General features: G+C 43.4%; 1 protein-coding gene across 1 annotated transcript in view; it reads left to right on the top strand.

The window, feature by feature from the left end:
- GABBR2 (gamma-aminobutyric acid type B receptor subunit 2) overlaps window positions 1–24,449 on the top strand; it is a 305,888-nt gene that overhangs the window by 68,810 nt on the left and 212,629 nt on the right. The window contains exon 3 of the mRNA XM_081206236.1: window positions 12,669–12,839. Within this exon, the coding sequence (XP_081062362.1) occupies window positions 12,669–12,839 (171 nt within the window). The remainder of the gene's footprint in view (window positions 1–12,668; window positions 12,840–24,449) is intronic.

Below are 24,449 nucleotides of genomic sequence, written 5' to 3'. Positions count from 1 at the left end.
ACCAGGGGATAGGAACCCCTTCTGCAAGCCCACTGAAGGGCATTCAGCTTTCCCCTACTGTTGTACCAAGACACCAAAGGAACATCTAATAGCCCACTAAAAGCATCATCTAGCCAGTTTTAAAGGCTGGAGTCAGACACAGGTCAGCACCAAAGACACAGGGCTCTGTTGTCAGTGGAGTTAACATAGAACTCAGCAGCTGCCTGGACTGAAGGTCCCTGCCTTCCACACTTTCTAAGGCTCCCCCCCCCCATATGTTTACCAAGCAGTCTCAAACTGCATCTGGGGACCTCTGGCCTCAGTTCTGCTCTCCTCATTTTGCACGTTCATAGAGACCAGGGTGGAGAGGAGCTTGTTACAGCAGGAGAGGGATTCTTCCTGGATTCTTCAACGGCTTCTTGACTCCTCCCCCTTCTCTGCTTCAGCCTTGGAGTCTGAACTGCTCCCTGTCACAGGCTCTTCCTGCTCACTAAACCCTGTTGCCCTCTCAGCATCCAGGCCCTCCTCCCAAACTCCTCGCTCTGACTTCTCCTCAGTGTCCCACCACCCATCCCCTGGCTCTTGAGCCTTCCTCCTCTGGGGTTTCCTCTGGGATTCCCCAGCTGATGCCTCCCACCAGACTTCGTCCAGCCAGTCCCTGACATCAGCCTGTTTACATATTTACTGTATTGACATTTAGAATGCAATCCTAATCCTGAATGATGCCTAGCAGAGCTTTATCAAGTGGCTTTGCTAGCTGGGGTAGAGTGGGGGAAGCCTGGAGCTGACAAAGTGACCAGGCCCAGACTGGGCCCAATACAACCATGTGAAAATGCTTTATTTGGAGGCTTTCTGTAGAAAATGAGAGCGCCTTTTGCAGAACTTTCCTTTTAGGTCATTTGGAGGTGATTCTCATCACTCCCAGCTGAGAAAGTAGTAACTAGAATTCATCTTCTTTCCCCAAGAAACAGTAGAAGAAGAGATTAGTGATTTTGATTTTGACATTCAGGTGTTCCAGGTGCCATCTTGGATGTCCTTTAGACCTAGAGCTCATCCACACTTCTGCTTGAGTCATATTGTGTAATGATTATTTTCCCTGGGTTAGAGAACTTTCCTTTTTATTCCATGGCGTTACCTTGCGAAATCTGCTCTTACCCTCTGAAATAAAGTTTGGCTAAGCAGAATCTCTCTTCATTTTTTCTGTGCACCTGATAAGATCCAATTTTTGCAAGGAAAAGCCATGGAACAATGAGAAAAGCTCTCAGACCTGGAGGAATTAATTGTCGGGTGAGCCCTTAGTCGCACTGATAGCATTGTTGTTTGCTGGTGTGGCATGTGGAGATGTGCATTTAATCCAGACCAGTTGACTATGCAGTGTATGTCCTGGGATGGAAACACCATGCAGATGGAAATAAGCTTGAAACTGTACCTTTCAAGTAGACTGGTTAACCGGCTGCATTTGAATTGGCAGACCCAGGAACAAAAGTCAGAGAGGTGCTGATTAGGCTGCTGGAGAAGCTTCAAAGCAATGATTGATGACTGCTTCTACTTCTGTAGTCATCTTCACTTGGTTAATGAACAGAGCTGAGCCAAAGGCCAGCAGTTTTTGTTTCCTGCTCCTCATTAAGATGTTAGATTTGAAGGAAAACAGTCTACCACTCAGTCAAAGGAGAGTACTCCCACCTTGCAAACGTGATGTTGAAATGGAGTTTGGAAACCACAGTGGTGTGGCTAGAAGACATTAGTACAGTACAGTCCTTCAGAATAATATTATTTTCAGCTCATTCAAAATACATTCCTGGGTTCTATTTCATATTGTTATGAACGCTGTATGGATGTTTGTTCAGTAAGACTTGGGTGCTCTCTTTGTGGTGAGCAGTATTCACAAAAAACAGTACACCATGTCTGGGACATACTGTTATGAATTTGGGGTGTGACCCTGGATCCAGCAAGTGTTAGAATTTAATAAAGGCTTATTATTTTGGGAATAGTCAGGCTAGCTCCCTGGTGAGGTGATACCCTGGGTGATGAGCTATTAAGGGGGATTAAGGGGCTCTGCAGGAGCAGGAGCAGACTTTGGCAATATTATACCCTGAACAAGGACACCACCCTCAATTCCCCCCCTTATTTTCACAATAATTCCTTTTGTTACAGTTGCTTTTCAAATGACTCTTCTTGGTAGCTACCTATATAAGTACAGTGGTACCTTGGTTTTCGAACGTCTCTGTTGAAGAACATTTCAGTTTTTGAACAACATAAATGCTTCGGTTTTTGAACATGCCTCAGAAGTCGAACATGCCATGTGGCTTCCGCTGAGTGCAGGATCCTGAGGCCTAGCTGTCAGCTGTTGAGTCCTCGGTTTTCAAACGTTTCAGAACCCGAATGGTCTTCCAGAAAGGATTACATTTGAAAACCGAGGTACCACTGTATTATTGCCTTTATTTATTTATTTATTTATTTATTTATTTATTTATTATTTTGTGCCTCGTCATCTTGGTATCCTATGTTGGGGAGCTGCCTGCACCATCTTAAATCCAGTGCTTTCAGTCTTATAGCTTTGAGGGTCACTAGTTCTTCATGGCTTCAAGAGGTGCAAGCTGAGCTGTGCATGGGATTGGCTGCAGCATCTGCCTGCCTCCATACTGCCTTAAGGGGAACCTTGACTGGCTTACCTCAGTTTATGCACCAATGGCAAACCTGTCCCTTTTCCCTGTGAGGGGAGGGACTGAATACAAGAATCAGTCGCCACCAATATATTCTCTTGACTTCTGGGTCCAATGCAACTGCTGGCTAAGAATCTGTTCCTATGTCGCAAATTCTTTTCCCCTGGCTGTTTCTGCTTCTTCTTCTCTTCTTTGGTGATCACTTGTAGCTGAGTAAGATTGTCTTCCATTAACACGGTTTTAACAATGAGTCCGTAAGTGACTGTGGAGGCCAATTCTGGATCCACACGTCCTTTCACAGTGGGGACATTGGTTTCCGGGCAGGAGTTGATCACAGTGTAGATTTGCCAAGCGTGCCTTCCTCCTAGCACGTTTCTCCCTTGCATCCTGAGTTTGAGTGTCTTCAAAGCCCATGACACCTTTGGTAAAGGCTGTTCGCCAATTGGAGCGCTTGCAGGCCAGTGTTTCCCAGTAGTCAGTGTTTATACTACATTTTTTCAGATTTCCCTTGAGACAGTCTTTAAACCTCTTTTATTGACCACCAGCATTACGCTTTGCATTTTTAAGTTCGGAATAGAGTAGTTGTTTTGGAAGTCGATAATCAGGCATCCGCACAACATGACCAGTCCAACGAAGTTGATGTTGAAGAATCATTGCTTCAACACTGGTGATATTTGCTTCTTCTAGTACACTGATATTAGTTCGTCTGTCTTCCCAAGTGATGTGTAAAATTTTTTGGAGACACTGTTGATGGAATCTTTCGAGGAGCTGGAGATGCTGTTTTTAAGTGGTCCATGCTTCACAAGCATAAGCATATAGTAAGGTTGGTGGTACAGTAGCTTTGTAAACAAGCATTTTGGTTTCCCTGCGAATGTCCCGGTCCTCAAACACTCTGCACTTCAATCGGGAGAAAGCTGCACTTGCAGAGCTCAGGCGATGCTGGATTTCAGCATCAATGTTGGCCCTTTGTAAAGATAACTGCCTAGGTAGGAGAAGTGATTGACATTTTCCAACATTACACCATTGAGTTGGATTTGGGGTGCTGCAGAGGGGTTATTTTGTACTTGTTGGTGCAGCACTTTGGTTTTTGGGATGTTCAATGATAGGCGAAGCTTTTCGTAAGCTTCTGCAAAGATATTTAGGATGGTTTGGAGGTAATCCTCTGAGCTTGCGCACACTACGTTGTCATCAGCATACTGAAGCTCTATAACAGAAGTTACAGTAACCTTACTCTTTGCTTTCAGCCTGCTCAGTTTGAAGAGCTTTCCATCTGTTCAATATATGATTTCTACTTTGGTGGGGAGTTTCCCTTCAACAAAGTGTAAGATCATGGCAATGAAAATAATGAATAGAGTTGGGGCAATAACACAACCCATTTTAACACCTGATCCCACTGTGAATGGTTCACTTTGAGAGCCATTGTTATCTGCTATTGTTGCTGTCATATTATCATGGAGGAGCCAAATGATTTTTACAAATTTATCTGGGCAGCCAGTTTTCAGAAGGACAGTCCACAGGGCATTACGATTTACAGTGTCGAAAGCCTTAGTCAGGTCAATAAACACCATTTACAGGGGTTGGGTTTGCACTCTGCATTTTTCTTGAAGCTGTTGAGCAGTGAAAATCATGTCCACTGTCCCCCTAGAAGGCCGAAAACCATTTTGGGATTCAGGAAGAGTCACCTTGGATATTGTTACGAGACGGTTTGCCAAGATCCTTGCAAGAATTTTGCCGGCCGCGGCTAATAGAGAGATGCCTCAATAGTTTCCACAATCAGTTTTGTCACCTTTTTAAAGAGATTGATAATTTTGGCATCTCTAAAGTCTGCTGGGATTTCTTCTCTTTCCCAGATTTTTTCGGTGAGCTTGTGAAGTTGTTGTGTAAATTCAATCCCGCCTACTTTGAAGATTTCGGCAGGTATCCCATCAGGTCCGCTGGCTTTGTTGTTCTTCATTTGGTTAATAGCTGTACACAACTCTCCCAGATTTGGAGATACTGCAAGCTCATCTCTAATTTGTTTTTGTGGAATTTGTGAGAGGACCTCAGCAGCTATGGGGGAGTTGCGGTTAAGGAGATGTTGGTAATGTTCTTTCCAGCACTGTGCAATAGCTTCTTTATCTTTTAGAAGTGTGATACCGTCTGCTGAGCATAGGGGGCATATGCCATGATTTATTGGCCCATAGATGGTCTTTGTGGCTTTAAAGAAACTGTGCACCATGAGTGTTGGCTAAGTGCTGGATCTCTTGAGCTTTTTTATCCACTAGGTGTTTTTTAGTTCTCTGGGTCTTCTTTGAACCTCAGCCTTAGCGTTGGCATTGGTTTTTTTCTTAGTGGCACAGTTTCTGTCTCTTTGCCAGATCCGAAAAGCCTTCCTTTTCTTGTCAGTCATGCGTTCAATCTCATTGTCATCATTCTCATCAAACCACTCCTGGTGTTTCTTGGTTTGGTGTCCAATTTGTTTGTTCACAGGCTGCAATAATGGATTTTTTAACTTTGTCCAGTGTTCCTCGATGTTATCAGGGAATTCTGAAAGCAGATGGTCCTTAAGAGTTGTTTGGAAGCAATCCCACCTAATGGGATCTTGAAGGGCTTGAGTGTTCATTTTGCGCCTTGGTTTCCTTCCTTGAAGCCTGCGTTGAGGTATAATCTTGATAGCCATCGTGGAGTGTATTAGTCGGTGATCTGTCCAGCAGTCATCAGTGCTCGTCATAGCTCTGGTAAGGAGCACATCATGATGATCTTTAGCACGGACAATAACATAGTCTAAGAGGTGCCAGTGGTCTGACTGATGATGCCTCCATGAAGTTTTAAATTTATTTTTCTGTCGCAAGAGTGTGCTGGTAATAACAAGGTTATGCACTGCACATATCGTCAAAAGTAAGATTCCTTACCAGAGCTATGACGAGCACTGATGACTGTGTTATCTGACAAAGTCCGTATATTCCATGTTCCAAAGTTCAATTGTCTTTTACGACTGCTAGGTGGTGACCCCACTGGGCGCGGTAATCCAGTCAGGAAAAAGGGAGGCAGACTATGTTTAGGGCACCTTTTCTAGGCCTTCCCCTTTTTGGGGTGAGCAGAGTGGATCCTAAAAAGGGCTGCTCAGTCATAGATACAGCTGCTGATCTGCTCAACTGCCTCTTTCCTTGAGTCAGAACGACTGAATCTGTATCCACTGCCCATGTGCCGGTTCATGACTAGGGGCTTCCAGATTTCACGATCCTGCCCCTGTTACCATTTGTCAATCACCATGGGACTTTTGGGTTTTGGGTTGGGTTTATGGAAGATGCCTGTGCATGAATTTGTTTTATGTGTGTAGATCAGTTCACGCTGACCAATGCACAGTCTTCGCAGTAGGGCTCTGTTCCGATGGCATGAAGTAGTCACAACAAACCGGTAGATTCCTATCTGCTGTAGCCTTCATCCGCCTTCACAGTCATTGTAACATACCGCTTGTTATCATCCGCCTGTTCTGCCGTTGAGGACTTCTTGGATCATTCTTTGTCTAGCTCTTTCCCTTTGACCTTACCGCCTTGGGTGAACCTGCTTGGAGTAGGAGATTCCCGACGGCTTTGCTCGCAAGGGTCATAGGAACATGCAAGCCCACTAACCACAACAAGGTGATGATCCAGCGAGTGGGTTTCTGCTTAACACCTGCATGACTTGGCAAACCTTTACCCTCCAGTTAGCTTCCCCCCTCTGCATAGAAATGGAACACAATGAAATGGATGCACCGCTCCATTATGCAGCATTGCTGCTACTGACAGTTCTAGCAGGTTTGCTATCATACGCTTGCCTTTCCTTCTGTAAAGTGATCATGAACAGCACTGCCTACACATCGCTATAACAATAACAAAATATAATAGATTCTATACAGAGAAATCTTCAAGTTTATCCGAAGCAGGGAGCTCTTAATAATGATATGACAAAGAAACTGAATACACATCACATTTTCAGAAATATCATTTTCGTTTATTGTTTGATGAAATATTGCAATCCTGTGTTGATTTACTCTTTTTTTTTAACATGATCTTTTGTTAGCTGTGCTCCATGCTCTCTTAAGACAAATTAGAGGTAGAAAAACTGACATGACACCCCGATTGTTGTGATTATAAAGCAGTTACTGTCACAGCTGTTTTCACACTTGCAATCTCTCAGCTCTAAAGACATCAGCTGATAGCCATGTGTAACATTTAAGTGCGAGTGTTAAGAAAAACTGAGAGTTAAAAAGCGGATTTAAGGGTAATTAAACTTTCTGCTTGTATCACCTGCACAGAGATGTGCTCAGTAGATGCCCTTATACTGAACAAAGTACTGCAGCTATAACATGCTTCCTTGGCAAATCTCTGAGCTCATTTCAATGTGCTTGTGCTGAACTCTAATAAAGCTCACAGTTTGGGCCTGAACCAGGCAGTTATACTAGATGTTATATTTGTTGCATGAGTACATTGAACATGAATATTGTAATGTAAATAGCAGCCTTTCCACTTTTGAGGCCTCCCCTGAATGAGATTTGGCAGGAAAGACTTCAAACCTTTCCAATGAACAGATCAGGGTTCTTCCAATGGTTGCCCCAAGGAGATGTGTCAATCAGTATATGTGCTTGCTCACCTTTTAAGACAGGCTTCTTCAACCTCAGCCCTCCAGATGTTTTGAGACTACAATTCCCATCATCCCTAACCACTGGTCCTGCTAGCTAGGGATCATGGGAGTTGTAGACCAAAAACACCTGGAGGGCCAAGGTTGAGGAAGCCTGTTTTAAGATATATATGACCTTTTTTTGTTCACCATTAAATTTTTACATAATTTGCCTCTTTCCCCTCTGCCCTCCCTCTGAGCCTTATTCCATTGGGAGTTCCCCAGCTGGTGCCTCCCACCACTCCTCTGTCTCCAGCCAATCCATGGCATTAGGATGAGAAATGCATGAATGACAGGCTCCTTCCCGCTCTTCAAAGGTGGAGCAGGAGGAGCATGTCAGGATAATGGCTTTGCTTATTCCTAGGTCTCTGCTTGTGGACCTTTGAACCATATACTGTATTCAGAATGCACAGAGCACAAGTCTTCCTGCCTGTTAAGACAATTTTGGCCCTGCTTTGGTCTTCTTCCAGCAGTTCTTATTGCAGAGGAAGGAGTTGGTTTGCATGCTTTGCACAGCCATCATCTCTTGTCACTGAACAGCTGATGGGCAGGAAAAAACCCAGAAGACTGATGTAAATTCACCTGCTGGCTATATCTGGCCCATTGGCTGGGGATTCCCCATCCTTTTTTAATAGTTATGTAGAACATGTCTGAGTATTGAGAAGTGCAACTTGTCATGAAAAGCAGAGGGAAATTTGCTTTCTGTTTCCTTCACAAAGAGCTTTGCCAAGGTTTGTTTACCACCTCTGCCATCCAAACAAGCCACTTCAAATTTGCCCCCGGTAACTCTTTACATGTTGCCAAGTTCCCCACATGCCCTTTGGACGAGCAATTTTCCATATATTTTTGCTTCAGCATTGTTATTCTTTCCTTTCTTTTGCTTTTTGATCCTGGCTGAAGGATCATTCCAGAATAGTGTGATTTATTAATAACATTCATTGGTATGGGCCGAAAAGCATAGGTGTAACATAAAGATTATGGAGTAAAATTCGGCTAATTAGTGAATGGATGGTTTGGGATTTTCACTAGTGTCAGTGGAAGTGTATATAAGATTTTAAAAATACCGAAAATGAAGTAGAAACAGAAGATTGCAAAATTCCTTTCCCATATAGAGCCTTCAGCTCTTCTGACAGCTTAGGATATTTGGTAAGAAATACTTGTCACTCATGTCTAAAGCTGGGTAATTTCACATCATGGAACTTTTGTCTTAGGGAAGAATGGAAGTTAGGAAGTAACCATGTTTTTTGTTCAGTTTTTTTTCTTGTCTGTAAATGAAATGAAATAATTTTAAAAGCTCGCTTGAATAAGTTGCTAATTTGTTAACAGTGTGACAAAGGATTGGTGGCAGCTAATTACATTGCATTTTTCACTGAGACACACATTTGATCATAAAATATTAAAAACACAATCTGGAATGTTTTCTCCAGTATTTTATTTCTGAGCTGATTTTTTTGTTTTGACAAAACATCTCAAAGGGGTTTTTAAAAAAGGAATATTCGTACCTCTGGTGCGGAACATGTCATGCTCCTTCTGGGATCGTTTGTCCACCTTTGGTTCCCCCCCCCCCTGCACTCTGCTCTCACCTGTGGTTCCTGGAAGCTGTCAGCATGCGGCAATGGCCACACCCTGCAGCGACTAGCTGGTTAAACCAGGTGAGGGCAGACGTTGGTGAGTTAGGGGCTCCAGTGGATTGAGCGGATGAGACCAAAAGTGGGTCCAATGGTAAAGAAGGCAGTTTCTGCATGTGCTGTACAGGGAAGTGAGGGGCAGATGGGGCTCACTAACCTGGGAGGAAGGCATCTCATCCAGGAGGAAATATCTGCTGCCTTGTGGGTTATCATTGGGAGAAGAAGAGGGCAAGGAATAAAGGTAAGGTAAAGGGACCCCTGACCATTAGGTCCAGTCGCGACCAACTCTGGGGTTGCGGTGCTCATCTCACTTTATTGGCCTAGGGAGCCGGCGTACAGCTTCCGGGTCACGTGGGCAGCATGACAAAGCCACTTCCGGCGAACCAGAGCAGCGCACGGAAACACCGTTTACCTTCCCGCCAGAGCGGTACCTATTTATCTACTTGCACTTTGAGGTGCTTTCGAACTGCTAGGTTGGCGGGAGCAGGGACCGAGCAATGGGAGCTCACCCCGTCATGGGGATTCGAACCTCCGTCCTTCTGATCGGCAAGTCCTAGGCTCTGTGGTTTAACCCACAGCACCACCCTTCATTGTGGGTTATCATTGGGAGAAGAAGGTGGCAAGAAATAAACCCTACACAAATCCTAGCAGCTGGTGTTCTGACAGTAGAACATTGGCTATCTAGTTCAGTCTGTAAACCCTTAATTGTTCAACAGACGTCTTTACCTCCTTGGAAACAAGCAATTTCTTATCCTTTCTACTCCAAATTCATCAAGGACCATCCTCAAACTTACTTTTCACACTCTGCCAAGTATCATCTCAGTCCACTGAACCATTTTCTAACCAGAAGCCATAAAACCTCCTGGCCCTCACAATTTCTCATAATAATGGCAGAATGTGATTTGGCCAACTCACTCTTAACACAGAGGCATGCCTGTGACCCTATAATTCTCATGTATTTAGAATAGCAATGGGAAAGTTTCAAATTATAGAGAGCTATAATTAGAGGATTCTGCCTGTTGGAATCCTCTAATTATGAAATGTTTAGTGGCTCGGAAATGCTGCAAGCGGCAGGATGGATAATGGGTAGAATACAGGGGAGTGAAGGAAGTGCTGACTGCTAATCTCCACTGTCTGAACAATGTAGTCTATGTGCATCTTGATTTGGAACTACTAGCTAGTGCAAATATTTGGCATTAGGACAAAGTTCCAATACCTTTAATAGGAAACTTTGGAAGGTTTGTAGCTCTTCTCACCTCCTAACCAAATAAGTGCATCCCAGTTCACAAGTCATTTGCTTATTGCAAACTGAAATTATATAAAATAAAATAAAAATTCCTTCCAGTAGCACCTTAGAGACCAACTAAGTTTGTTATTGGTATGAGCTTTTGTGTGCATGCACACTTCTTCAGATACCAAATTATATATTACATGTGATTTTTTAGAAAAAGAAGAAGTCTTAAAATGCTATTAGCATTTGGAAATTTTATGATGTTTGCTGGAGAAATTAAATTACCACTGATATTTAATATGTATTTAAAATATGTACTTTAATTAGCAGGATTTTTATAACACTTGTAACAAACACTATGGACAATATGGACAGATTCAAATATAGATTACAAAATAATATGCAGTTGAAAATGTTGACAACAGGACCCATGGAGGGGATGGTGGGAAATCTGAAGATTCAGAGGAATCTCCATATATGGATAGGTTTTTGGTATTGTTTTAACTCTATGTTTGTAAAATCAAATAAAAACGATTTTAAATAAAAAATAAAACAAAATATGTGCTTTAATGGGACATGTTGTTATTTCATTCATACCCCACCTGAAGGGGAACCCAACAGCTTACAGATAAAAATAAGAACCGCTAAAAACATTTAAAAATTATTTAAAAACAATTAAATATCGATAGAATTAAAACTATATGTCTATTAAAATATATCAATAATAGGGTTTTATGTATGTTTGAATAACAAGATTGGGATTTAGAAATTCTAGTGGTATTCATTGTTGCTAGCAGTGGATTGATTCAATTGTCAGTACTCAATACAGTGGTACCTCGGGTTACGAACTTAATTCGTTCCGGAGGTCTGTTCTTAACCCGTTCTTAACCTGAGGCACGCTTTTGCTAATGGGGCCTCCTGCTGCCAGCGCACAATTTCCGTTCTCATCCTGGGGCAAAGTTTGCAACCCGAGGGACTACTTCCGGTTTAGTGGAATTTGTAACCCAAAGTGCTTGTAACCCGAAGCGTTTGTACCCACTGTATGTAGAATTGTTATAAGTGCCAAGAGATATTTATTTTGTGTATATATACTTTTAACAAGAATTATATTGTTAGGAGTTCGGGGTGTTAAAATGGTGCGCCAGACCCCTCTAAACTCTGGATCCAGCAAGTGTTAGAATTTAATCCAGGCTTCTAATTCTTGGAATAGCCGGGCTACCCTCCTGGTGAGGTGATAGCCTGGATAGCAAGCCATTAAGGGGCTTGGTGCAAGATGTCAAATGGATGAGGCCCCCTCCCTCAACAGAAAAAAGCCAGAGTTTGGAGGTAGCAGTGATGTGACCTAGAAGAAAATCAGCAAGCTGGAGGGTGAGTCAGAGCAATGTTTGGGAGCAGTGTTTAATTTCTGTTTGAATACAAGGCTGCTGCTGTGGGCTGTGGGAGAATCAAGCAACAGTACAGTGGTACCTCGGGTTAAGTACTTAATTCGTTCCAGAAGTCTGTACTTAACCTGAAGCACCACTTTAGCTAATGGGGCCTCCTGCTGCTGCCACACCACCAGAGCACGATTTCTGTTCTCATCCTGAAGCAAAGTTCTTAACCTGAAGCACTATTTCTGGGTTAGCAGAGTCTGTAACCTGAAGCGTATGTAACCTGAAGCGTATGTAACCCGAGGTACCACTGTATTATGAATGGCTTGCATCCTCACTGGCCCTCTATGAATGGGGAACAGTGGTGAGGTGGGACTCCTTCTACTATCCAGGATTGAAAGCTCTTGCTAGAGGATGGGGCAGAGCAGTTTTTTGTGTGTGGAATTCCCGGCCCCCCTCACAGCCCCTGAAACAGATTTTTAAGGGGCTACAGGATTGGAGGGAGTCTCATTAGCAGAACTCATCTCACAGGAAGCTACCACCAGTGGGAGCTTTATTCTGGCCTAAACCACTGAAAGCATTACAGAAACTGTAGCTAAATCGCCGCTGAATTAATTTCATGCAAATAAATGCAACCTGGTTTTCCTGTTAACTAGTATCATATCTATCATATCTATGTACATTAATAGATGCATAATTCATATTATGAGGCCAGTTGATCCATTGGCTTCAAGGATGACCTTCTGTATGGACTTGAGAATCTATGAGGAGGCAACTCGGGACCAATCAATGTGCATATGTTTTGCATCTGGTAAATTGGTTGCATGGGAAAGCAAGTGTGGATCAGTGTTTTTCACATCTTTTCACTGTCACATGAGAGCCCTTCTGCCCATCAATAGAAAGAGATCTCCCCACCCCAAACTCTTGAACCACCATCTCCCATCAAAGCGGCACCTGACCCCTGGAGCAGCTATTTTTATCAGGAATCCTCCTATTGGCATTACTTACAGCTATGGCCATGTTCTGGGGCAGGCATATGTATAATTTGGATAACAGGCATGTATGTAATTGGTTTTTGTTTTAATCTTTCATAACACACACACATATTGCAGACTATTAGATTAAGCTGATATTTTGAAAAATGGTTTTTGTTTTTCAGCTTTCCTTCGCAGCAACGACACCAGAGCTAGCTGATAAGAAAAAGTATCCTTATTTCTTCCGGACAGTGCCATCCGATAACGCTGTGAACCCTGCAATTCTGAAGTTGCTCAAACACTACAAATGGAAAAGGGTGGGGACTTTGACCCAAGACATACAAAGATTTTCTGAGGTAAGATCTGCTTAAATTCTTGTTCTAGAAACCGGATGCAAAGGTTGCATGTTTTTGCATGTGGTGGCGAGTTGAGATACTTGTATTTCAAAGAAGCATTTCAGCGGGTGCTGGCTCAAAGTGGCAGAAGTCACTTCAAGCGTTGTCACTTCAGGATCATCTCACTTCAGAATATGGGAGGTGGAATCACACAAGAGAAGCACTGTTGGATCAAACCAAAGTCCTACCTAGTCCAGTACCCTGTGTCCCACACTGACCAACAACATGATCACAAGGAAGGCATGAGTGCAACAATAGCAGTCTTCCTCTGTTGTTCAGATGAGATTTTTCTGTACTAGGTTGGTTATTCACATGAATAAGTCTTGGCTTTCCAAGGGTCAGGCTATGAACAAGGATTATCCCTGCAAAGCAGATGCATAATCGGACACAAATAGCATGGTTGAAAGGCTTGTTCTGATTGGGTCAAGAGGCTAGTGAGAAGAGTTGGGAAAGAGTGCGGAGGCAAGGTCAGGCTGCCCTATGCCTCTTCTCTCAGAACAGAGTCTGAGGTTGCGATTTCTGGTTTAACCCTTTCTATTCCTGACACCTGGACATATTAGCAAGAACTCTGAACAATTCCCCTGTTTCTTTCCTATTCTAAGTCAGAAGGCACGCGGGTGGCGCTGTGGGTTAAACCACAGAGCCTAGGACTTGCCAATCAAAAGGTCGGCGGTTCGAATCCCCGTGACAGGGTGAGCTCCTGTTGCTCGGTCCCTGCTCCTGCCAACCTAGCACTTCGAAAGCATGGCAGAGTACAAGTAGATAAATAGGTACCGCTCCGGTGGAAAGGTAAACGGCGTTTCCATGCGCTGCTCTGGTTTGCCAGAAGCGGCTTAATCATGCTGGCCACATGACCCGGAAGCTGTACGCCGGCTCCCTAGGCCAATAAAGTGAGATGAGTGCCGCAACCCCAGAGTCGGTCACGACTGGACCTAATGGTCAGGGGTCCCTTTACCTTTATTCTAAGTCAGAGCATGGATCTCATTATGCCAATGCTTTGAGTCAGGAGTTCAAAGGAGACTTTATGCAGTCTGTGTGAACCCTTCCACCTGTCCCTGCAATGTGAGCTTGTATGAGCCCAACATTCAAGCTCACATGCAAGAGGGCTTGAATAATAGGGAAAAGCATTGTATGAACTGGTTCTGATAAATTTAGCTTTCTGTACTTCTAGTCCTAAGACAAAAGGCTGTGTTGGTGTGAAATGTGTGAAGCTATAATAAGATAGGTATCTTGTAGGCTTTCTTCCCACAGTGTTGAATAGTCTGCAAACTTTTCGAGTCAAACGTGATTTTCACTTTTGAGGGGGGCGTTCCCGGAGTAATGTATATGACCCAATATCCAAATAAATATACAGCTATTTTTGTGCATAGTTATAATTATTATTTATTAAATGTTAATGTTAAATTTCAATGTATTATTTATTAAATGTCAATGTGAACTTCATCTGAAGATCACAGGGCAGCTGGTGGTTAAGAGCGGTAGTCTCGTAATCTGGGAAAACCGGGTTCGCGTCTCCGCTCCTCCACATGCAGCTGCTGGGTGACCTTGGGCCAGTCACACTTCTCTGAAGTCTCTCAGCCCCACTCACCTCACAGAGTGTTTGTTGTGGGGGAGGAAGGGAAAGGAGAATGTTAGCCGCTTTGAGACTCCTGAAGGGGAGTGAAAGGCGGGATATCAAATCCAAACTCCTCCTCCTCCTCCTGTACAATATAAAAACACACAAAAATGCATACCATAATAACAAGCAAAAACAATAATTAGCCAAAGACCTGGGAGAAGAGGAATGTTTTTGCCTGGCACCTCAAGATCTCAGGTGAGTCTCCCTAGGGAGAGCATTCCATAAATGGCAATCGAGGGAAGAAAGAGCTAGATTGATTTTGAAGTGCTGGATTACCTGCATACAGGCAGCCTTGTCATGTGATAGGTGTGATGGTTCTGGGGACTGGATTTCCTCCACACTTGCTCTCAGAATTATTCATTGCCAACGTCTAGCATGAAAAAACAAGTGTCAAACAGTGGCATCAAACTCAGCCTAGCTATCATTATCTAGTTCCTTCAACCCAGACAGATGGGGTTTGTTCTCCTTCTCATTCCCATTTTAAAGTTACCTATACTGTAGTTAGGACGCAGGTGGCGCTGTGGTCTAAACCACAGAGCCTAGGGCTTGCCAATCAGAAGGTCGGTGGTTCAAATCCCCACGACGGGGTGAGCTCCCGTTGCTCGGTCCCAGCTCCTGCCCACCTAGCAGTTCAAAAGCACATCAAAGTGCAAGTAGATAAATAGGTACTGCTCTGGCAGGAAGGTAAACGGCGTTTCCGTGTGCTGCTCTGGTTCGCCAGAAGCGGCTTAGCCATGCTGGCCACATGACCCGCAAGCTGTCTGCGGACAAACACCGGCTCCCTCGGCCTATAGAGTGAGATGAGCACGCAACCCCAGTCGTCCGCGACTGGACCTAATGGTCAGGGGTACCTTTACCTGTAGTTACTAGGCACTGTTTAGCAGTAGCAACTGTAAAACAGTAACCCATGATAACAGCCGTCAAGAGTAAAGCAGATATGTGTCTGTACACACCTTTCTTATTTAACTTGGGTTGATTTTCAGTTGTACCGTTTATCTCTTCTTTGCACTGTATCAAAAGTAATTTAGTTTCAAGCAGCTGCAGGCTTAGTGGGTATTTGGCAAGAGTTTTTGAACACCTAAGGCAAAGCTATTACACAAAAGTGAGATGGCATTAGAAAAACAGAAAATGAAAAGCAAACAAAAAATAGCATTCTGTCTAATATACTAGCTTAGTTTGAGATGTTAAGTGCCTCAAGTTACGGCAAAATACTGAAACTCCATTTGCATGTTCAGACCCAGAAACCTCCCCCCTAAATAAATTCACACTTGACTCAAATTTTGGTTTTGGTTTTTGGCAGAATTTAGGCCACAACTTTATTGATTACAGAAAGTGATTGGTTGCATAGGCTCTGGTTCGACTAGCTCCCTGCCATGCAGGTAGCGCTGACCCAGGGTTCCAGCATAGGTCAGCCAAGGGTGAACACCTGGATAAGCGGAAAGCTGGGAACGGGCTAACTCCGCCACCCAAATGTCCCCCTGGACTCAGGCACGGGCACAACCCCCTCTCAGGGGTTGACCAAACCATCAAGTCCCTGGATTCCTTTAACAGAATACCCTACACATAGGGATGGTGAGAGCGTTCTCCCATCCCTATCACATGAACCAGAGCCTATCTGCAACCTTACAAGTTGTGACGATTTGCTACGCAGCAGGCGGAACCCAAATGGCAACAGCCAATCAGCCAAGTGGAGAAAATTCCTGCCGTGCCCCTGTCCCAATGACAGGCGACACACGACGGCATAGCAAGGTCAAGCGCAAACCCCTAAAAGTAGGGAGAGGTGGGCGGATGTTCTGAATGCAAGAGCCAAAAGAGGAAGCTCTGGGTCACGTGCATGGGCATAAATAGGTCCCTCGAACCGTTTGGACTGCATCCCATTGGCCAGATTACACCCAGCTACGAGGGACCTACCAATCGGGTGTTGTGGCTGACCAATCATACCCACCCACAACACAAGGTGTCGGTTTCCAGGTCTCACCGCAATACATGTCCTCTTTAAGGGAGGACCCGATTTCTAAGCACATTTACTGGTGGGGAAACCCCAGTGCTTTTTTTCCGCATACCTCTGTGAATCTAGGGGTAGATTTGGTGAATCTAAGTTTGGCCTCATTGAGAGACAGTATTTCAATATGAGTAGGAAAATTAGAGTACCCCTAAACATTTGATTTAAGAAAAAAAGCACTGGGAAACCCCATTGATTTTTATGAGACTTCAAACATTTATCTGTGTATTTTATTTCATTTGTATACCGCTGTTCCCCTAAAGAGTTGTGGGCAGTACATAAAGAGTTAATCCATTTTAGAATTGGTGTGTTTTGCGTTACAAAGAATGACCAAGCTTGTGAGGGTGGGGGGATAGTTTCTGTGCTGGCAGGATGTATCATTTATGCAGTAATCTAGTCAATCAAACTCTAAGGATATTCTATTTCTCTATAAAATGAGAGAGTCCTTTGATCTCTCTGCTGGCAGAGCCAATCCCCATTCACTTGTTTCATTTAAGAATGGAAATCAATATACAGATTTTACATGGGGGAGGGCAGGAATGAGAAGATAAATGGAAAACTGCCTTCCCCCACCGCCAATTTTCCAGGGTTATTGACAAGCACAGTATGTAGAAAAGCAGTTATGACAAATTGTAAAAGCAAAACTAGTTCTATCCTCAAATTTGATTCAGTATGGCAATTCCTTGTCCAAGTAAGCTACAAAATGGATATACATATTTATTTATTTTTAAGGCATGTAAAATCCTTATAATACTGAAAGATATCCAGATACCTCATTTGTTGTGAATTCAGTCTTCTATGATTCTTCTGGACAAATTGCTAATTAGTCCCCTGTGTTTAAATTTTACACAGATTTCCCCCCTCCCACATAAAAGAAACAGCAACTGCTACGGTAGCCTGAAGGTAGTAAACAGATAAATAATTGTTTGCATCTAGAGCTTTGCATTTACAATGCAATTTCACAAAGTAAAATTAACATCTTTCTATAGAAACACATGGTTTAATGATAATTTATTTTCCGCCTTTTTCTTAAATGAACCGGTTTTGCAAAATGGGTGCTTTAACAAATAAAATGCAAACTGTTGTTGCTTTTTCATACTCATGCTTGTCCTTCCCATTGTAGGGACTGAACAGAAAGTGCTTCTACTAGATTCTTGTCTTAAGTAGGTTTTCTATTATCTTGTTCCTCTCATGGTGCTTCTGTTATCTAAGAATAGTGAGAGATAGAAAGATTTCCCTGATTGCTTCCTCCCTTCTCTTCCACACGGTTTCAAGTGAGACTGAAGAACTGAGCTTGGAGAAACACAAACAGCAGCAAAAAGCTCCGTGGTCATAGAAGCAGGCAGCACAACATGTCCAATACATTGCTTTTCCAATATTCAGTCGAGTCCCCTGTTCACGTGGATCCAGAATTGGCCTCCACAGTCACTTACGGACTCATTGTTAAACCCGTGTTTATGGAAGACAATTTTTCTTGGCTACGAGTGATCGCCAAAGAAGAAGAATCATTTTCATGAGGAGGAGAGAAAAAGAAAATAAGACAGCTATCCCATTTCCTTTTCCAACAAACAAATAGAGGATTTCTCTCATTCCTTGTATAGTTTTTTACTTTAAGATAAACACAGACAAAATCCTCCACGTCTTATTTTTCCACTATATGTCTTTTAGGACTCTAGTTAAGGAATATGCTCCATTTCTTTTAAAAAAATAAATAAATCTGTCGTACCAGAAGCAGTAATAGAACTAAAGTGTTGTTGTGAGCTCCAATTCTGACCTCACCCATCCAAAAAACGCATTATTGTGACATCCTTAGAGATGCATCCAAGTTTCATCTATTGTCTGGTTTCCCCAGACTGAATAAAAAGCTTGTCTTGAGCCTCACCTTGCCTTCAACCTTGTAGCTGTACAGAATCTATAATAATCACCTAGCTTAGGTAGACTATTCGTATGCAGCCTTGGGCACAAGCCATTATTTTTGCTGTAGCCACAGTTACCATCTGGATAATGGGAACGAGCCTCTACATTCTCACACATACACACATAGAGCCAGGGGTGCAGGATTCCTACTGCCTTACAGTGGTCACCTCAGGAGTAAGGGAGCAGCCCGCTAAATTCCAGATCTCCAGCTTGGCAATGCCAGTCTGCCCCCCGCCACTTTTCCAGGTACAGTGGTACCTTGGGTTAATAACTTAATTCGTTTTGGAGGTACGTTCTTAACCTGAAACTGTTCTTAACCTGAAGCACCACTTTAGCTAATGGGGCTTCCCATTGCTGCCGCGCCACCGGAGCACAATTTCTGTTCTCATCCTGAAGCAAAGTTCTTAACCCGAGGTACTATTTCTGGGTTAGCGGAGTCTGTAACCTGAAGCATCTGTAACCTGAAGCGTATGTAACCCGAGGTACCACTGTACTGTACTCTAACAACCAGTTGCATGATCCCAGCAACCTAAGCCATGTGGGAGGTTAACTGGCCCTTGAGTGTGTTCACAAACTGGTACAGAAATCCAATGAAGCAGTTTATGGAAAAAGGAAAAAGGAAGAAGAGGGGAGGAATAGCAAGTACTGCATGCAGTTCCAAATAGATATAAAGCACTGTGCCACAATATTGGTATAACTAACCCTACACTTAATCCAAACTTCACTTACCCTCTGTGGCTACCTGTGGCATAGGCCGCTTTAGGCATCAGTTGCTGGTTACTGGAGTGTGGGAGGGGATTCAGAAAAGACAAAGACTGCAACACAGTTGTCATCTTTTAAGGGGTATCTGACCCAGGTGGGTATTGACTGACAAGTGCCTCACCCAGCCAATCATAATTCATGCTTGTCAGGAAGAAGTTTCGACATCTGCTGGTGGTTGGGGAGATGGGCAGACACTTTGCAGAGGACTCTCCGTATATATCACCGCTGGACATGATTTAATTAGGACCTTTACATATTTAGCAAGGGGCCGCTTTACTCTTTAGGCACAAAACCAGCCTTTGTCACAGCTGTGTCTGAAGTTCAAGCACCAGTCTTTGAATAACCACATCGTATTTGCTTAGCCAGTGTGAAGCTGGGAGTCTGTAAGTATCCTCTCCATTTTGGGGAGAATAACCGGTTTTCCTAAGAGGGGCTGTCTCTCTCACAAGGCTGTTTACAAGGTTTTAGTCAACTGGGGTTCCAGCCTGGGCATCTCTGTAGGAGGTAATTGGCCTTCCTCTGCACCCCGGAGGGCTTAATTTGCCGATGGTGGGAAAGCTCACAAGTCTCGCTCAGGGCCTAATTTAGGCTGCAGAATTGTTATTCCCAGTGATAATCCACGTTGAGAAGGAAAACGAAACTTGATGCAGACCCCAAACTGCCAGCAATTGGAATGAGCTACGTTAAAAAAACACAAAGCAAGCCCTCCCCCCAAAAAACCCAGCCCATTTTGGTATTTTTGCAGCAGCAGCTTTCAGCGTAAGGCTGCCTTGCTTGTAGCCAGTGTTTGCAGTAGAAACACATCATCTTTTAATGTAAACAGCATATGCAGCTGTGTCGCTGCCAACAACTCTTGGTGTGCATGAACAGCCTCAAGCTGGCTACGGTTTATGTGATATCCTTTTAAAGTTTTGTATACCTGTGGGTTTTGTTTTTTTTTTTAAGTCTACACCTAAATATGTAAAATGTGAATATCCAAAAATGTGACAAATGTTTAAAAACACATGCTTTTTGTGATCACTGCTTGAAGTAAAGTTGATGGGAGTTGGCAAGGGTGGATCTCTTAAATTCAGTGCCTTGATTTTCCAGGCTTAAATTCAGCTCACATTTTCACAACAGTTCACAACAATAATAATAATAAATTCTCGCAAAAACGTTGTCAGCATTCAAGTTCACGTTTTTGCTAATATACACACATCTCTGGAAACGTTTCCCCTGTTTGTAATGCATTTTTGTATGCTACTTTCTCCAAACAAAAATTTTTGTATGCTACTTTCACCAAAGGGACGCGGGTGGCACTGTGGGTTAAACCACAGAGCCTAGGACTTGCTGATCAGAAGGTTGGCGGTTCGAATCCCTGCAACGGGGTGAGCTCCCGTTGCTCGGTCCCTGCTCCTGCCAACCTACCAGTTCGAAAGCACATCAACGTGCAAATAGATAAATAGGTACCACTGTGGTGGGAAGGTAAACGGCGTTTCCGTGTGCTGCTCTGGTTCACCAGAAGCAGCTTAGTCATGCTGGCCACATGACCCGGAAGCTGTACTCCGGCTCCCTCGGCCAATAAAGCGAGATGAGCGCCGCAACCCCAGCAGATTTCTCCTATCAACGAGGGTCCCTTACTGGAAGCTGCCGCAAAGTACAGGAAGTCATTACTAATGTTCTCTGAACAGCAGAATGCTAACTTAGTTCAGCCATTGGTTCCAGTGCTCTGTTTTTATAAGACAAAAGAGAAAGAACTTTGTGCTCGATATGTTCCAGTTTACGTTGGCTTGAGTTACACTGAGGTGCAGTTCGTCTCGCTTTAATACTAAGTCATGATGTAGTCTCCACTCCTTTCACTCACCCATTGTTTCCTTTTATGTGAGTTGGGGGATTAATTTTAATTCCCGTGTTGTCCTCCTGGTATCCTGTCAAACAACTCTTTAATTTGCTTGCAAGATAAAAACAAACAATTATTTAGTCTCTGGCAGATTTAAACCAGTATAGAGGGTGGAAAGGAAAAATGATTGCAGGTTATCCATGGCACTTACCTTCCAGCCATGGCTGACCTTCCAGCCATTGCACCATTATTATTATTATTATTATTATTATTATTATTATTATTATTATTATTATTATTATTATTTTAAAAAAAGTTTACTAAAGTGTACAGAAGTGGTATTTGTGTTGGTTTCTTCCCTTTGGTGTTTTCCATCAATGTCGGTTTCATTTCTGCGAGATAAAGACTCTCCTCCTGAAGAGAGGGGAGTGGTTGTGGGCGGGAGCCCGAGCCCCGCCTCTAGCAGGGGGCGTTAGCCCCCTGCCTCCCACTTACCTGGCTGGCGCCCACGCCCATCGGCAGGCACCCAACCAGGTGCCTCCGAGGGGGCGTGTATAGCAGCCTTAATACGGCGGCACCAGCCCCTCCTCAGCCTCACTCTTCGTCGTCCCGTCGCGGTTCACCCACCCTCCACTCCCTTTGAGCTCAGGGCTTAGTTTCCCTTGGCCTTGCTATGGACCTTAGGTTGGTCGCCCTGGTTGTCCGGGGGGCCTGGTAGGAATTTTTCCATTTGGCATTAGGCTTTTTGGTTTTTTCGCCTACTTCGTAGCAATCGTCACAACTTTCGTGGTATTGGTGGGGAGGTTAGGCATTGGAATAATGTGTCGTGGTGTCGAAGGGCTAGGTGTGGCCATCGCCTATGCCTTCAATTTTTGGGTATTCCGTTAAAGGAATCTGGCGGTTGTGTATTCTGTCCGATGCCTGCGTGGCGGGAGGCCATGGCACGACCCTCGGTGACATCAGGGGAGAGTCTATAGTTGGATTAGCATCAACAGGCTCCACCTACTGGTGAATAAACCCCCCTTGTTTCAGACTCACCCCGCTCTGAGGGGGTGGAGTCAGCTGACGTAATCCAATACCTAAGCCAATACCTTTTCACTTGCTGTAACCAATAAAGTTGTGGCCTTTTCTTGCCCATTAACCTTATATCATGTGTCCTTGTGTATTCATTCCACTTGGGGGGGGGGATCGGGTCCTCGAACCACAACTTTAGGACAGCTTATCTGTCAAGAGAAGGATGGCAGATTAATAAAGGCAGTTGCCTCTGGTTTAGTTGCCCCAGGAGCAAGTTGAGAAGGACATGGCAAGACCTAAAGGGCTATGCACTGAATGGTGGGAGATGCTTATCTTTCATGTCAACATGGTCACCTTTTATTATTTTTAATGCATTCATTATTTGGAATGAGTACTTTTTCTTTTTGGAGATATGAAAGGCAAAAAGCAACTTGTTGTTGCTATTATTATTATTATTATTTATTATATTTTTACCCCGCTATTTTCCCTGATGGGGCTCAATTTGGCTTACAGATAAAAATAAGAACCGCTAAAAGCATAGAAAAATCTATATGAAGCGATTAAACATTGATAGAATTAAAACTATATACATATATAGAATCTATTAAATCCATACCAATGATTACAATAAATAGCCAGCGCAGCTGTTGAAGTTGGCTCCCTATAGTTCACAATTTGTACAATAAATCCAATCATGTGCAAAGTTAGCTTGGAGAAGTGGTGAAACATTGTTCTTTTTAATGTTATTTAGAGCATTTATATGCTTCACTTATTATTATTTATTAAATTTGTATATCGCCCTGCTCCTGAAGATCACAGGGTGTTGCAACATGAAAATGCAACATGAGAACACAAAATACGTAATAAAGCAAAAGCTGAAACAAACCAATAAAACTCCTACACACAAACACATTTAAAAGGCCATAGAATTTTAAACGCCTGGTTACAGAGAAATGTTTTTTGCCTGGTGCCTAAAGATATGTAAAGAAGGTGGCAGGCAAAGCCTCCTTGGGGAGAGCATTCCACAAATGGGGAGCCACTGCAGAAAAGGCCCATTCACATGCTGCCACTGTCCAGGCATCTTGTGGAGGAGGCACACAAAGAAAGACCTCAGATGATGATTGCAGGGTCCAGGTTGGTTCATGTGGGGAGAGGTGGTCCTTGAGGTATTGCGGTCCCGAGCCGTTCTCCATTAAGCAGACCAAAATAATAAAAACAATAATAAAAATGCAAAACATTACAGTGGTGCCCCGCAAGACGAATGCCTCGCAAGACGAAAAACCCGCTAGACGAAAGGGTTTTCCGTTTTTCGATGCGCTTCGCAAGACGAATTTCCCTATGGGCTTGCTTTGCAAGACGAAAACGTCTTGTGAGTCTTGCGGTTTTTTCGCTTCCCCCTCTTTTTCTAAGCCGCTAAGCCGCTAATAGCCTTTTAGCCGCTAAGCCTTTAATAGCCGCTAAACCGCTAATAGCGCTAATCCGCTAAGCCGCTAATAGGGTTGCTTCGCAAGACGAAAAAACCGCTAGACGAAGAGACTCGCAGAACGGATTATTTTCGTCTTGCGAGGCACCACTGTATATGAACTAATAGAAATATAAAATATCAAAAGTTTTAAAAGCAGGGGGAAAAATCCATAAAACCAGTATAAAAAGCAATAAAATTGACTGCTGAGCAACTTAGATAATACAAATATCTTAATCTTTGTATTTGCACCTTCCTCACCTTTTAGGAGAGGGTATTCCTTCATCCAGGTGCCACCACTGAAAAAACCTTCTCCTTGATCACCACATGGCTATTTCCTCCCCCCTCCCAGGCATAAGATACTTTGAGGAGGGCCTCTGAAGTAGACATTGAATTTATGTTTTCATAAATCACAATATCTGTAAACCTACTTTTACGGGAAATAGAACAAGGTGGCATACAACATATTTGATAAATATTAGGCAGATGTAAAGTGTCTTGGTGGCCAATTGGAGCAGAAGAATCACATCTGTAATGTAGGCATACCTAGTCGTGAGTGCTATTCAGTGCATTCCAAACAGCCAGAAATATGAGAGTATCCATGGTTTGGTCATTTTATGATAATGTGTTTAAAACAGGAAGCCCAAAGCATGAAACTTAGAGTATTGGCTTCTCTAATGTGATAGCATCTTCTAAACTGAGTCCAGTCAAAAGATGCTCAGATACAATGGTGGACTCTGTGAATGTCGAGCTGTTTGCATGCACTGGGAGGAATTGCATATGCTGAACAGATGGTCATTGTGGTCAATTTTGGCAGAATGATCACTACTTGTTGGGGGGGGGAATGTGTTCAGTCTTTGCTTTACCTCCACCTGTTTGTGCTTTTAAAAGATGGCTACTCCCAGCATCTGTTAGCCTGACTCATGTAAGCAGTCCAGAGGCTGAAGGTGTATTTCTTTTACCTACTTGGCAGAACT

This window comes from Podarcis bocagei (genome assembly GCF_964188305.1).
Source record: "Podarcis bocagei genome assembly, chromosome: 8".
NCBI classification, from domain to species: domain Eukaryota; kingdom Metazoa; phylum Chordata; class Lepidosauria; order Squamata; family Lacertidae; genus Podarcis; species Podarcis bocagei.
The sequence above is the reverse complement of the archived record's forward strand: the minus strand, read 5'-3'. Positions and strand labels throughout refer to the sequence as shown.